Source organism: Chenopodium quinoa, unplaced genomic scaffold (genome assembly GCF_001683475.1).
Source record: "Chenopodium quinoa cultivar QQ74 unplaced genomic scaffold, ASM168347v1, whole genome shotgun sequence".
Taxonomy (NCBI): domain Eukaryota; kingdom Viridiplantae; phylum Streptophyta; class Magnoliopsida; order Caryophyllales; family Amaranthaceae; genus Chenopodium; species Chenopodium quinoa.
Genome location: NW_018742204.1, coordinates 2,548,051 through 2,564,619, shown reverse-complemented (window position 1 = coordinate 2,564,619; position 16,569 = coordinate 2,548,051). Strand labels below are relative to the sequence as shown.

The window sequence follows — 16,569 nt, the reverse complement described above, 5'->3', positions numbered from 1 at the left end:
CTAATTAATACATATGAAACTAAAATTTAGCAAGAACTCACCCTAATTTGAGAGTGAGAAAGACAAAGATTGAAGATTGAAGCTAGAACGCGTGTGTGGGCTCGGTTCAACACACCCTCGAACATGCACCACCACCAAGTGCACCCACGAACACCACCAGCTAACACCGTCAGCCTCGAGCAACCACAATCAACCTCCGATCAAGCAGCAGCCGCCTCGACCCACCACCAGCAGCAGCCTCAACCCACGACCCACGCACGACTCCCAAACGCAGCTTCACTTAATAAAATAGCCAAATTAAAAAAATAAAAATGAATAACATTGGAGTGGTTGTGGTGGTAGCCGGAATCTGAAGAAGTGAGAAGACAGGTGAGGACGAGGGAGACATAGAGGAGGAGTGAAGGCGGGGGAATTGAAAATTTTGGGAAGTAAATTGAATGAAACAGGGAGGAGAAGAGAGGGTGTAGTATATACTGTACATGAGCCCGCTTTTTTTTTTTAACCTGGTAAGAAGTTTAGCCTTGAACCTCTTGTCAATTTAACTAATGGTAAGCGGTTCAAGGCTAAACCGTTGAGAGGAACAAGGGTAGAGCTCTCTACCCTATGTACGATGATTATGCTCGTCGGGGCAACATTCCCGGCGATGTTATCTACCCTGACTGGTTTAAGCCTCCACCCCAGGGATACGATAGGGATCCCACTGCCCATGGAATTTAAACTGACTATTCTGCCTTCCATGGTGACCGCAGGGGGGAGTTTTCATGCAGATTATTTCGGTGGTAGCTCTTCTAGTGCAAGTGGTGTAGGTGGCAGTGGAGGTGGAGGTTTCGGCTCCATGGATGAGGATGATCAGGACTAGCTATGCTTGCTTTCTTTATACATGGGGTGGACGACACCCTAATTGTCCGGTAAGCCAGTAAGCTCACTAACTACCGTATTTGTTTCCAATCAAGAAGTGTCTGTTCTTGAATGGTTCGACGCGCCTGTCGAATCATGAGCTAATGCCTATAATAAACTAAAGAAATTTCTACCTTTTAGCTACGAGAAGTAGATCCCGTGCAAGCTAGGAAGAGGAGAATTTTTTCGCAACACCTACGCCATACATTTTTACGCTGTATGATAACGCCTTACAATTTTATGTTGTATGATAACGCCATCCTTTTTGCTTTGGACGTGAAAAAGGAAGAAAATGCCGGACATTTATAAAGTCAGTACAGTTGTAAAATGACAAACCTGTCTATGCGGGAGCTTTTACGTAAAGCACCACTACGGAACGTCTTAAGACACTCTTACGAAAAACGTCCAAAACTTATGCTTAGCGAAGGCACAAAGCACAGTGTGCATGCATGATGATGCAAAAATCTATCAAAGAAAAAAAGAAACTACTAGATGCAAAGTAATTAAAAAGTTTTGATAACTTGCGCGCCACTACGTTTAATGACGAACAAAAAATCTTTAATAATTGATCAAACGAATCAAAATTTGAATACCGGTCATTTAAGTGACCAGTGTCTGCGCTCAACTTAGTAGGTTGCGCTGGCCAGGCACGCGCAAGAAACTAGGTTGTGCTGGGATGCCACGCGCAACATTTGAATTAGTAAAAGAGTTGGAGAAGCGCAATCTGCAGCTCACTTTCTTCTTCTCCTCTTTCTCCAATTTTGATCTCTTTCCATTTTTTGGTTGTCGTTTAAAGCTAAGGAAAGTAAATCTTTCTCCTTTTATTTTACTAGACCTTGATCTTGGTTAATAAAATGGAGAAATCGAATGAAGAATCCTAACTTGAAGTTGGGGTTTTCGATTCGACTTGTTTTCATGAATTTGTTTGTTTGTTGTTGTGACATGTTTAAGCAATATGTTGCAACAAATTTCATGTGAAGTGGTAAAGTATTGATCCTGTATGAGCATGTAAAAGCATATTTTTAATTTGTGCTTGAACTTTATTTCTCATTGTTGTTCACGACTATACTTGTTAATTTTAATGTAAATTGAAGTGTTTAGAGCAACAATTATGCATTAAAATTAAAAATTAGAGCTTTGATAATAGCATGAAATTGTTCTTCAACTCATGTTTATTTTTTTTTCACTCATAAGTTGAAAAATTGGTCTTATTAATGATAAAAATAACCATTGGTTATTATTATTCACTTATATAACTGTGATTTCACGATTTGCACAATACTAGTTAATTTAGGAAATTATTGAAGACTTCATCGAACTAGAGTAGTTTGGCTATACTTCGGGCTTTTGAGCCCCCTATTTTATGTTTTCAAATATTGTAGCCCCCATTTTATGTTTTTTGAATATTGTAAACCCCAATGTTGGGTGACTTCGATGACTTGTTTGTTTTTAATAATTAGACCCTTTCATGTTGCTTGAAAGGGTCTAGAAATCCTGTGTTTCGTCTTATTATGATAACAAATAGGATCTTAGAAACGATCAAACTAGTGCGTTTAAATCATTTTTTACCATATATAGTTTTAAGAAGGAAATCTGCTAAGCCTAGCAGTATTGGTCATTCATTAAAACAAGTAAGAGGGAAAATCAAATCTTGTTTAATTTTTTTCGTCATTATTGCTACTTTCGAATTCTTTCTTTTGAGTTCATATTTTGTTATTGTTTTGAAGCTCAAGAAAGTAGATGTTATCCTCCTTGCGAACTTTCAATGGAGGAATAATTTAAAATGAAGACTCTGATAAGTCCTATTTTGCACATGTTTTAGGTGGGTATCTAAGCTCATTTTATTACAAAATTAGAGATCTTTGGTGCATATTTGCATTATTTGCTTAAGTTGTGCTCTACTACTCTTCGTTTGTGTGTTTTGATGAATTTCAGGTGATTTATATGCAAATGGAGTATGGTTGGCTAATATTGAGTATAATAATCATGGAGTATGAAAACATATTGCTTAAGAATATCAAATCATGTGTTCGAGACGAACTTGAGTGAAAATGAAGCAAAACGTTGATGAAATACTTGACAAATATGACACCTGTTCACTATTATGCTCATAACTTTTGATATACAAATGATAATGGAGTGATTCAAATTGCATTGGAAAGTAGACTTGAAGACCTTTCCAACGATATATTACACGCCTCAACAGAGCTCCGGATATGAAGTTATGACTGATTTAAGATGAGTTAAATACAAACTATTTGCTGCAGCCTCTACGTGCCCGATCGGGCATGGTCCGCCCGGTTGGACCGGGCACATAGGAGTTAGATGATTTTTGGTATTTTCGAAGGTAGAAAGAAATTTATGAAGACCGCCCCACGCGCCCGATCGGGCAAGGTCCGCCCGGTTGGACCGGGCACGTGGTGGAAGAAGTGCTACGAAGGAAAGCAACTCCGTACTCTCACCGCCCGATCGGGAGGTGCTTGCCCGGTTGGACCGGGCACAGTTATGCGACACTCCGTATTATTATTTTCTTATTTTTAGGTCATTAAGGGTATAAATACCCCTTGTAATCTTCATTAGAAAGAAGTTTTAAGTTTTCCATTATTCCTCTTTCTCTCTCTAGAGTTCTAGTTTATTACTTTGAAGCAATTTTAATTCTTTCCATTAGATTTGAGCATTATTTTTCAACAATTTAATTCCTTTCAATTGAAGAATCCTTGGTATTCACTTCTACTTCATTCTCTTTCAATTATAATTGCTTTTCAATTATGTTTTCCATATTCATGATTGTTATTGTTTCTTTCAATATGTGTGAGTAGATTTTCTATTCCAAGATCTAGGGTAGCCCAATTATGATTGATGCATGAATTAAAACTTTAAATTCCCCAATAATAATCCCAATTGACATGCTTAATTGATTGTGTTTATGCCAATACTAGATTAGGAATAATTAGTATTGTTATCATCCCTTTGTTCTTATTGCAACGGAAGTTGGGTATTAACGGGATTAGGTTATTCCAATTAAGGGTTTGAAGATCATCACGGAAGTAGATGATTGAATAATTAGGAATCTAGGCATGGTGTTTAATGTCCCTTATTCGCTTGATTCCACGGAAGTAGGCTTGATAGTTAATTTGGGAAGCCATTGATAACTTGGAAGAGACCTTTGGTATTATTATTAGGGATTGCTTTTCTTCTTGTCAATTGATTTATATATTGGGGGTAGATTTATTAGTTTATCAATCATAATCGTGGTAATGCTTGATCTTGGATGCTTTAGTTTATTGATTAATATTTCCTCTAGTTAATTGTGTTATTTAATATATTAGTTGATTACTATCATCCATTATTGATTGGTGACGTGCTTAGTGATTAATTGAGTCTGATTAATTGAATGAACCATAGTCTCTTGGGATTCGATCCTTACTTGCCCTACTACACAGTTAGAAGGAATAGTTAGGTTATTTTTGTTAGGTACGCGATAAGCCTATCAAATTTTGGCGCCGTTGCCGGGGACTAACGGTTTTCATCTAATTATTTGTGATTCGTTTTTGCTAAGATTTTGGTTTGTTGCTTTGGCTATTATTAACTTCTTTTTCTCTTATGAGTTGATGATATACATGCCTTGGAGATGGATGATTTATTGTCACGTCTTGCATCTGGCCATTGTTCTTGTTATTATCTTTATCATGAAAACCCTGATTGCCCTTATAGTGAGTATTTTGTTCGAGCTCCGGATGATTTTAGAATCTTTCCATTCATATATGATTATTCTAAAAAACGGTTTGTTCTAAATGAAATTTATTGGAGGATTCATGATGAATATTATCATAATTTGTATAATACGTCGGAGGAAGAATCATTTGTTGAAAAACCGATGGTTAAAGAGTCATTGGTTATAGAATCAGTGGTTGAGGTATCATTGGTTCCAATAGAAGAAGAATCATTAGTTGTAGAACCATTGGTTGAAAAGTCATTGGTTGTAGAACCAATGGTTGAAAATTCTTTTTCTTTTGCTAATGAACTTATTCGTGAGCGTAAAATAATAGAGACGTTATTGGGTGATGATAAAGAACAAGACTACCTCCATGTTCGTTCTATTAATTCTAAATTTTTAGCGGAGGAAGCAGAAGGTTGTGGTGTATCTTCATCTTTTTCTTTTGATTTTTCTTTTTACCTTGAGTTATCTTTGTGTGCTCCTAATCTTTTCTATGTAAGGATTACTGTGCTTGCAATTGAGCCCTATATAGTGCTTAATGAAATGTTTGCAGGAGCGTATGATAAGTTACTCAAGGCGTTAAATTCTTCTGATGGAAGGAGAATGGTCAAGCTTAAGACCTTGATAAACTAGCGCTTTGCGGGAGGCAACCCGTATTTCATTATTTTTATTTTAGTCTTTTCTAATTTTTGTGTGTTTTCATTTTTCTTTGATTCTTAGAGAGGTAAGGAGAGTACATCTTATGCTTGTGGGAGTTCTCTTGGTGCAGATTTTGATCTAAAAGGCTGATTTAAAAGGAGAAGAATTCGCTGGACTGCGTTCGAGTTCGATCAGGAAGAGCTCGCCCGATCGGGCGCGCGTATGGATCAGCAAAACTGCTCAATTTCGACAGGCCATAACTTTCTGGTTAATTATCGGATTTTTTTTATGTGACCTATCGTTGGAAAGATCTTTAAGTATACTTTCCAATGCAATTAGAATCACTGCATTATATTTTATACATCAAAAGTTATGATCAAAACAGTGCACATGACTCAATTTTATTCTTTTTCCCACTAACACTTTGTTTCGTTTTTGCTCAATTTTGTTCCAAAGAGATGCATTGCAATCCTCGAGGCTTTGGTGACATTATTTTGGGTGATGATGAAGATGAGGTTTGACTACAAGTTTCCCTTTAAGACAATGAGGACATTGTCTGATTTAGCTTGGGGGGAAGTTCTTGTGTACACAAGGTACATCTTTCACTCTCTCTTTCTACTTTAGTGTGTTTTCACTAGCAGTAAGGTTTAATGCTTTCTTCTGGAAAAAGAAATGAAAAATAAAAGAATCATGATAATGAACGGCCAACGGCCATTGAACTACTTCCCTGTGCCCTTATCCTTTATGCCAAAAGGTTTTGATTTATTTTCGATTGAAAGACTTGCATAGTGGACTAAAAGATCATGATTTGACCTTGAATTTGTTGATCCCTAGTAGGAGTCAAGGTTATTTAACTATGTATGATTCAGGAGCTTGACTGTGTTAACCGTGAGGCTTGAGCCTTATATATTCATTCTTGTGTGTGTTTAGTTCCTGGTGTAGCATTGATCTTAGTTTTGACTTTAGACTCTTAGTAGTGTGTCGTAATGCATTGCACGTGCACATTGAAATGACGAAGGCCATGTTCATTAGGTAGCCTCCAGACAAAATTAGAACATCAGTTCCCTTCTTGCTTACCCATGTTGTAGCTTGACTATATTTTTCATTAACTCCACAAAAATTACCCCTTGGCCCCAATTTGATTACTTTTCCCAAGTCTAGCTTGGGGGAGCTATTTTATGCGGTATTTTTGCGTGATTCTGTTTCAAGTTGCAATTGATGCGAAAATATTGAAAAGAAAAGGAAGAAGAAGAGAAAAAGTGAGAAAAGGAGGTTTGATTGAATTACTTGAAAAAAAAAAGTAACATTTCTTGAAAAAGAAAGAGAGAAATAAAGAAAAGAAAGAAAAATATTTGGAAAAAGTTTCAAATGAAAAATTGTTGGATTGAAATAAAAAAAATAAAAAGATAAAAAAAAAAAAATAAAGAAATGAAGCAAACAAGTAAAAGAAGGTTGAAGAGTTGAGAATGTAGGTGGATGAGATGATGGTTGTGTTTTCATTGTAATTGGGTTTGTGTTTCATTGATCGAAGTTGATGAATCGAGGTGTGACTCATCGCATTTGATAGTTCCCCCCGGTTAGACTATTATAGCTCTCATTCCCCAAATTATTGTCCTACCCATTCTTATTCCCGACCTACGTTACAAGCTTCACAAAGTCCTTCCGATCTTCGTGCATAGCATTGCGTTCATGTGAATTGAGTCTTTTGTCAAAATGCTGGAGTATATGTTGCATTTCAAGTCGACATTGACTAGGTTGAGCGTTATTATAACCCTCTAAACACGCGAGTGTTGTGAGATGGGGGGATTGCATTGTTGGTGGGGATGGTGAGAGATCGAGCTCATTTTTAGCTCGCCACATAAAAAGTGTGTTGAGTGACCACCGATGTGAGATACTCTAGTCTTCGATTCTTGAATTATAAATGGTTGGTCTCATTTGACGATTAATTAGGTGGATCGACGGTTTGAGTAATTTGATTGGTTGATTAGGATGCATGCTCGTTTGATTTCGATTTTGAATCCTTGTTTGATTTTGCATTATGGGGTGAAGCATGTTGTTTGGTTGTTGATTGTTGTTGATTATTGTTAATTGTCTTGCTTGAGGACAAGCAAGAGTTTAGCTTGGGGGAATTTGATAAGTCCTATTTTGCACATGTTTTAGGTGGGTATCTAAGCTCATTTTATTACAAAATTAGAGATCTTTGGTGCATATTTGCATTATTTGCTTAAGTTGTGCTCTACTACTCTTCGTTTGTGTGTTTTGATGAATTTCAGGTGATTTATATGCAAATGGAGTATGGTTGGCTAATATTGAGTATAATAATCATGGAGTATGAAAACATATTGCTTAAGAATATCAAATCATGTGTTCGAGACGAACTTGAGTGAAAATGAAGCAAAACGTTGATGAAATACTTGACAAATATGACACCTGTTCACTATTATGCTCATAACTTTTGATATACAAATGATAATGGAGTGATTCAAATTGCATTGGAAAGTAGACTTGAAGACCTTTCCAACGATATATTACACGCCTCAAACAGAGCTCCGGATATGAAGTTATGACTGATTTAAGATGAGTTAAATACAAACTATTTGCTGCAGCCTCTACGTGCCCGATCGGGCATGGTCCGCCCGGTTGGACCGGGCACATAGGAGTTAGATGATTTTTGGTATTTTCGAAGGTAGAAAGAAATTTATGAAGACCGCCCCACGCGCCCGATCGGGCAAGGTCCGCCCGGTTGGACCGGGCACGTGGTGGAAGAAGTGCTACGAAGGAAAGCAACTCCGTACTCTCACCGCCCGATCGGGAGGTGCTTGCCCGGTTGGACCGGGCACAGTTATGCGACACTCCGTATTATTATTTTCTTATTTTTAGGTCATTAAGGGTATAAATACCCCTTGTAATCTTCATTAGAAAGAAGTTTTAAGTTTTCCATTATTCCTCTTTCTCTCTCTAGAGTTCTAGTTTATTACTTTGAAGCAATTTTAATTCTTTCCATTAGATTTGAGCATTGTTTTTCAACAATTTAATTCCTTTCAATTGAAGAATCCTTGGTATTCACTTCTACTTCATTCTCTTTCAATTATAATTGCTTTTCAATTATGTTTTCCATATTCATGATTGTTATTGTTTCTTTCAATATGTGTGAGTAGATTTTCTATTCCAAGATCTAGGGTAGCCCAATTATGATTGATGCATGAATTAAAACTTTAAATTCCCCAATAATAATCCCAATTGACATGCTTAATTGATTGTGTTTATGCCAATACTAGATTAGGAATAATTAGTATTGTTATCATCCCTTTGTTCTTATTGCAACGGAAGTTGGGTATTAACGGGATTAGGTTATTCCAATTAAGGGTTTGAAGATCATCACGGAAGTAGATGATTGAATAATTAGGAATCTAGGCATGGTGTTTAATGTCCCTTATTCGCTTGATTCCACGGAAGTAGGCTTGATAGTTAATTTGGGAAGCCATTGATAACTTGGAAGAGACCTTTGGTATTATTATTAGGGATTGCTTTTCTTCTTGTCAATTGATTTATATATTGGGGGTAGATTTATTAGTTTATCAATCATAATCGTGGTAATGCTTGATCTTGGATGCTTTAGTTTATTGATTAATATTTCCTCTAGTTAATTGTGTTATTTAATATATTAGTTGATTACTATCATCCATTATTGATTGGTGACGTGCTTAGTGATTAATTGAGTCTGATTAATTGAATGAACCATAGTCTCTTGGGATTCGATCCTTACTTGCCCTACTACACAGTTAGAAGGAATAGTTAGGTTATTTTTGTTAGGTACGCGATAAGCCTATCAGACTCCTTAATTTAAAATTTTGGAGTCTTTTATTTACATTCTAATTAATGAAATTGTTTGTCTTATGTTAATAAAGTGTCTTGATACAATTTCATGATGAATGGTTGAGTACTAAACTTTAGTATGAGCAAGTATGTTTTATGCATCATGATTTTGTTTTTTTTGTATTTTTTATTTTGCTCTATACTAGTCATACTCTCTAATCTCTAGAGTTAATTTGAAGTATTGAAACAACAATTATGCACTAAGATTAGTTTTTGAAGTTTGAACTTGAAAATAGCTCGAGTATTTAACCTGTTTAATGGCAAAATTTATCAGTTGCAAACTTAATTTTCAAAGGAACATCATCATTATTAAATCATTGTAATACATTTGAAAATTGTCGAGATCTACGTAAAGCATTTGTAGTTTAGGCGATTCTCGAAAGTAGCTCGAATGGCATGAATATCTCATTTTGTTTTTTTTTTTTCTCGTGGATATTGGAGCCTCCATGTGTCGGGTTATGCGCATTCTTGCTATTTCACAAGTCTTGGAGCCCCCAATTTGGGATAGTTCTAATGACTTGCTATTGTTTAGGTCATTCATATAATAATGATATTGAGATGGACCTATGTATACATCCTAATTTTGGTTTTGAGATATTTAAGACAATAGCATGGCTTTTGCATTTTAATTAAAGTCATGTTCAAGAGTGCAAGTTAATTTTTTGCTTGTTTACAAACCAAAAACAAATGTATTTAAGGTTTAATAATCTTACCTAATGTCTAAACGTTTGTAAAGATCATTGCAGTGATTTTATTCTTAAAGTTGATTTAGAACATCAAATATTTTCTTTGTTCTTATCAATCTTTGATTTTGGTCTTGTAGGTGGTTTGTTTACCATCCCTAAGCCAATGAGAACAAGTTCGAGTCAAGAAGAATTTGAATCTTAGTTTATTCCTTTTGGAAATAGTTATGTATATGCATGTATTATCCAAACGGTTATTGAAAATCTGAAAATTATATATTTGAGAAAATGAAATAAAAATTTAGAAAGGAAATTTTGAATACTATTTTTTGTTAGAAACATTTTATTTCGAACTAGAATTCAAAATCATAAAAGGGACCAATAATTTAAACGAAAATTTGTTTTGAAAGGCAACTTTTTCTAGTAGGCAAAATACATAATCATATTATTTTGGAAAATTTGTCAAGAATAAGTCAACCTTTGCCCGGTTCTCTCAAAATAAGTCAACCTTTCGATTAACTCAGAATAATACAACCTTTATAGGGTATTCATTATAAATGCGTCAAAACCTATTGTAACCGGATATTAAGGTTAATTATGACACATGTTAGAATGTGGTTCGTCATTTTTTAATAATAATTAATTAGGAATAATTATATGATTAATTATTAAAAAATCTAATAATTATAAATTTCAAAAAAAAAAAAAGGAAAAAACCCCAAGCCCCCTCACCCGTTCCCCTACCAGGTCACCCCCCTCCCCTACTAGGCCGCCGGTGGTCAGCGACCACAAAATTCACCGGCGCCGGCACCGACGACCTCTCCTTACACTCACGATGCCCCCACCCAACCCTTCCCCTTCCCTTTCATTTCCGCTTTCCCCATTCTCCTTTCCACACCCCTACACGACCCCTTCCCCCTGTCCCCCTGCCGGAGTTGACCCCTCCCTACATTTCCCTTATCGTCAATCGACAATATAAAACCCTTAAACCCCGATTTTGATTTTATTAGGGTTTCGTTAGGGTGGGTTTAAGGGTTTATGCGGTCGACTGACAATGGGGAAGGAGGGTCGACTTTGGCAGGGAGACGAGGGTAGTTTCCGGCGTGGAGGGGGTGGTGTTGTTGTTGGGGTGGAGAAAGGGGAAAGGAAGGGGAAGGGGGTGGGGGATGGGTGGAGTGTCGTGTTTGGGGGGAGAGGCCATCAGTGTCGGCGTCGGGGAATTTTGTGGTTGCCGGCCACCGGCGACCTGGTAGGGGAGGGTGGTGAGCTAGCAGGGGAGGGGTGAGGGTGGTTAGGGATTTTTTCTTTTTTTTTTGAAAATTATAATTATTAGATTAATTAATAATTAATCATACAATAGTTCTTAATTAATTATTATTAGAAATATGACGAACCACATCCAAACACGTGTCACAATTAAAATTAATAACCGCTTAATAACCGGTTGCAGGTTACTTGACTCATTTAAAGTGAATATCCTATAAAGGTTGGATTACTCTGAGTTAATCGAAAGGTTGGCTTATTTTGAGCGAACCGGACAAAGGTTGGCTTATTCTTGACAAAGTTTCCTATTATATTCAAAACTGAACCAAAAATGGAAAGAAAAGTCTAGCTCGTAATTGAGTGTGACTTTTTTGTCTAATATTGATGAAGGTATGTTGTAATTTGCAACTTATTTCAACAAAGATATGAAAATGTGAGAAAACTTTCGTATATCTTATTTTGTTTATGTTTTTTCTTCTTAGTGTTTGTCGTCATTGTCATATTTTGCTAATTGAAAGTGAAGTTCTTTCAGTTATATAAGCACCGTGGTTTGAAAATGAATGTTTATCAAACTTAAGTTTGGTGGAGTGTTAGAATAATTTATAAAATTGTTCTAATCACTTTCCAAAATATGATCTTATTTCAAAACAAAAGTTCAGGTGAGACCTATTTTTTTGTAGGCCCCAAGTGTAACTTTAGGTGGCTTTTGCAATTCATGTATACACATGCTAGGGGATATTTCTCATGTTTATTTGAAGCCCCAAGATTTGTATTTATAATTTGTGGAATATTGCATATGTTTATCATGAATTGTATGATCAGATCAAGTAACATAATTAATTATCTTAGTCAAATAATAGGAAGTGGTATTCTTCCCTTTGCATTTAAAGTTATTAAGATGGTTCATAATAAGCTTTGCATGACATTGATTTCGCAGCATAAATAGCGTGTTCAAATCTATAAATAGAGAGAAATGGGGTTGTCCAGGCTTTTTTAGCCCTCAACTTGAGGCAAAGAGCGAAATTATACTATTTTTCAAGTATTTAGTTGCTAGATGGGAGGGATCATCCCGACTTACCCCCTAAAAAAGAAATGAACAAAAAGACGGATTTGTATAAAAAGGAAGGGCAATCCAACTTTCTCATTGAAGAATAAAGAAAGAGAATTAGGCATGTTTTCGAAAAGCAAGGATCATTGAGTTAATATTTGAATCCTCGTGATGATTTGGCAGTGAGGCATACATGTGATAGCAATAATGATCTTTTTTTCATGTAGTGATCTTGTTCAATCAATGTTCCTTGTTTGGAGAAGATGGAGGTATCCCACGACGCTGGTGGACATATTAGTTGCTCATGATAAGTGAGAAGACCAATGCTTAAGAGTTATAAAAGATATATAAAGTTGACGTCAAACTGTCAATATATTAAATCAATTTATTGTATCTACTCTTTTTCTTTCTAGGCAATGTATATAGAACTTGAATTACCTTGGTAATAAATAGCCCTATTATTAAAAGAAAAAAAAGATGATTGTTTTTTTAAAGTTATTAGTCATCCCATTTTTCTTGGCAAAAAATATGGAAAACATCGAATTTTGTTTGATTCGATTACTTTACTAAAATGATGTCATCACGCCAATGGCTATCAAATCATCCAAATCATTTGATTTTTGTATATGATTTTGTAACCATAACTCAACACTTCATGCATTTTATACATGTACATGACTACTCAATAGTAGGTCCATATGTGCAAAGGGCTAAGATTGGCCATATTTTCACGGAATGATGATTTTGGTATATGGTTATGGTCTACCTCAAGGAGGGTCTTTCCAAGGTTGTAATGTGGCTAGGCTTGGGGTTATGAAGAATGGACAGGCTCTAGTATATAATCCCAAAATCCCTTACTTTTGGTGCTTATCAAATTAAAACCTTTCTACTTTGTGTGGCAAGTTCCTGATGAGTGTCATTTATGGCACTCATTTGGTTCTCTTTAGGGTGAAATTCATGCTATTTTATAGCTCTTTTCTTTAGTTTTCCCTTAGTTTTACTCTTCATTTCCTTAGTTTTCACTTTCTTAGTTGAATTTCTATTTTTTTGCATTTCATGGTTTATTTTGTTATTTTCTCTTTTATTTGCTTGTTTTCATTCATTTTTCAAGTTATGATCGTAATCCAAAGATTCCTGAGTCTCCTCCCCAAGTTTTACTTCGTATGAGATGCCTCTTGCCTACCATTTAAAGTTCAAGATTGAAAGAGTGTATAGGCCAAGTCTTCTAGCTCGTGCATGCAAGCGGTGGGTTCACCTATCTTGGTGTTGAAACCACTGTGGGGGCTATTTGGATACTTCCTCCTTCCGAGGTCATCAACATCATCAAGTGGAGCGCACGAGGAAGAGCAAGTTGAAGGTGAAAGAGGCTGCCCTACTCCTAGGCGCGGGCACGCACAACCATGGCGCGGCGGCGCGGCCTGGTGGCGTGGGCGCACCTCTCTCTGGCACAAGCGTGCCCCTCTCTTGGGCGCAGGCGCGCCCCTCTGGGTCTCTGTTCCGTACCCAGTTTTGCACGGCCGCGCTCCCCCTTATAGTTGGTCGCGCCTGTACGGGTCTATTTTGGACAATCTAACTAATTTCTCTTTGTTAGTTTTACTATATATAAACTTTCCTTCTATTTTTAGGGTGAGTTAGTTCTTTTAGAATTAGAATAGAAATTTTAGATCATTTTTTAGAATGAGAAACCCTAGGTTTTAGAGAGAGAAACCCTTGATTGATGATTGAAGATTGATGCTTCTAAGCATTTTCTCCATTGATTTGAAATAAGTTTGTAAGTATTTCTTTACTTCGATGCAATCTTTAGCTTTTTATTTCAATTTTTTGTTGATTGTTCAAGTTTAATTGAATTTGTGATTGAATTAGTTTTTTTAATATGATGCTGATGAATTTTTTATTTAGCTAAGTTTTGATCTTGATTTCCATGGATTGTGAGTAGTTTTCTTGCTAGGGGAATGGTGAAGCATATATGAGTAATGGATTGATGATAATTGGGGGAAATTGATGGAGTTGATGTAGTGATTAAATTGGTTGATTGACTAAGTGCATTTGTGTGATTGATTGAAGAGTTGCTAACTTTGATTGTTGCACTAGATTGCATTGTAATTTCACATTGATACGTACAATTGATTTGTGGCTTGCATTTGTCGATTGAGTAGGTTTGCAAAGTTCCTAGCTAGAGTCTCTCGTAGTTGGTGCTAGTTTGACCTCTAGGAGATCAACCTACCATACTCTCTTGATTGCTTAATTAATTTTCCCTCGCAACACTCGACTAGGTCAATTCCAATCCCAATTAGTTGTATCCATTGCATGTATATGTGGATCCTAAACCCTAGTGTTTCATATATTTGATTTCATCTTGATTGTTTGATTGTCTTAGAATATACACACCTTACTTCTATACTTCGAAATACCTTAGCTTTAGCATTTGCATTCACCTCTCATTCCTAGTGGTTCGACCCTTGACTTACTCCTATGCTAGTTATAAGGGTGTGTTGAGTGATTACAAATTTTATTTGGCCTAGAGAAGATTAGTCCAAAAACCTAGTCTCAACCCTTGTTCAAAATGGCGCCGTTTTCGGGGAAGGGCGTAATTGTTTTCTAATGTTGTTGAGTCTATTTCACCTAATTTCAAAAATACAAAAAGAATTTTCTCTTTAGGCTACATTTTAGCCGTGCTATTGATATTTGCTTTGAGTTTTGTATGCGTAGGATAAGAGGAAGGACTCTAGTGCCATTTGATCCAGAAATTGAGAGAACAGTAACAAGGATAAGGGTTGCTAATCGTTCTTCATGTCCAAGCTCTCCAAGAGAGGAAATTCATCAAGAAAGAGAAGAGAAGGATTGAGGAAGCATGGGAGCTAATCCAAGAGTTTCTTTGAAGGAGTTTGGAACTTCCGGTGCTTATAGATTTGAGAGTGGCATAGCTCCACCAACAACTCCCGCCAATGACTTTGAGATAAGGCCGACAATGATAACAATGATTGAACGAAGACAATTTATTGGTGCCAAGCATGAAAGCCCACTTAACCATCTCAAAGATTTAGTGAAGTATTGTAATACCATCAAGGTCAATGGGGTTTCTCAAGAATTCATAAGGCTCAAGCTATTTCCCTTTTCCCTAATCGGAAGGGCTTTGGAATGGTTAGACTATGAAGTGAAACCTAATTCCTTGAGAACTTGGGATGAGGTTACTAAGGAGTTTCTTTCCCGCTTCTACCCTAAAAAGAAGACGGTTGAGGCAAGAACTCTAATCCAAAGTTTCAAGCAAAAGCCTAGTGAGATTTTGTATCAGGCTTGGGAAAGATACAAGGAATATCAACGAGAATGACCTCATCATGAAATTCCTACATACAAAATCATATAAATTTTCTATGGAGGATTAATCCCCCAAGGAAAGTCGTGTCTTGATGCCGGAGCTGGAGGCCCGATTATGAACAAGATCGAAGAAGAGGTTGTAGACATAATTAAGGATGTAGTTCGTCACTACATGGATTGGAAAGAGGGAGAGAGAGAGAGTCCATAAGCAAGAGTGGCTCAACGGTTTATTCGGTTGATCATCTCAATGCAATCAATAAAATTTCTTCCCAAATTTCAAACTTGGGAAAGGAGATGACATTGATCAAAGCCAAGCTAGAGAGTGCCTCTTAGATTGCAACAAGTCTTCCCTCCCACATAAAATGGAGAGGTAGACCTTGATAGGTGTAGACACCCACTTTTATCCTCTTGTCCTGAAAGGAAGTGCGATGATGTTACAAAAATCCGTTCTTCATATTAGATCAAAATTGAAATGTGTACGGACTACGAAAAGCGTTATGAAGTAAGTTCAAACCCAAAATTGAGACCAATTTGTCTTAGAGCCTTGTCTGATTACTATTAGGCCTAAAACGTGTTCATAAATGTTTAAATTTGATTAATAACGGACCTAAATGCGTCAAATGCAATGATTGGATCCAATAGAACCTACATTGTTGAAAAACCGAGCGAAACAATTGAAACAACTATCAAATTCCCATACAAGGACTATAAATATGGATATCCCTTTCAAAGAGTTTTCCAACGGTATATTATAAGCCCAATTCCGAGCCAAAACGAAGAAGTTATGATCAAAACACTAAATCGGACCTAAAACCGACAACTTTGCACTCCAACGGCCATAAATTTTGATCCATAACATATTTTAAGCTAACTATAATGGAATTTTAAAGTAGAAATTCAGAGATTTCCAATGATATCTCACACGACTTAATCCGACTTTACAATCTAAAGTTATGGAAGTTTTAAAAACGCATTTTCGTATAAGGCAAACCGCAAACCAGCGCAACTCAATCAGTTTCGCACGCCTTGCGCGTGCGACTCATTGAGATGCGTGCGGCACCCAGCGCGACTAAAAGAATTGCGCGTGCCACCTGACGGCGCGACTCTAAAACCCTAAACCTAGATCCCTA

The 16,569-nt window shown here is 36.5% G+C and overlaps 1 protein-coding gene across 1 annotated transcript; it reads left to right on the top strand.

Annotated features, from left to right (window-relative positions):
• Positions 1-4,384: 4,384 nt before the first annotated feature.
• On the top strand, positions 4,385-5,750 carry LOC110701191. The gene is made up of 2 exons (XM_021878826.1): positions 4,385-5,521; positions 5,711-5,750. Exon 1 carries the CDS (start codon positions 4,529-4,531, stop codon positions 5,246-5,248), a length of 720 nt encoding a protein of 239 aa, XP_021734518.1. The 5' UTR covers positions 4,385-4,528; the 3' UTR covers positions 5,249-5,521; positions 5,711-5,750.
• The last annotated feature ends 10,819 nt before the right edge of the window (positions 5,751-16,569 follow it).

Coding starts and splice junctions, on each gene's coding strand:
- LOC110701191 (XM_021878826.1), top strand. CDS start 4,529: ATGGATGATTTATTGTCACGTCTTGCATCTGGCCATTGTTCTTGTTAT.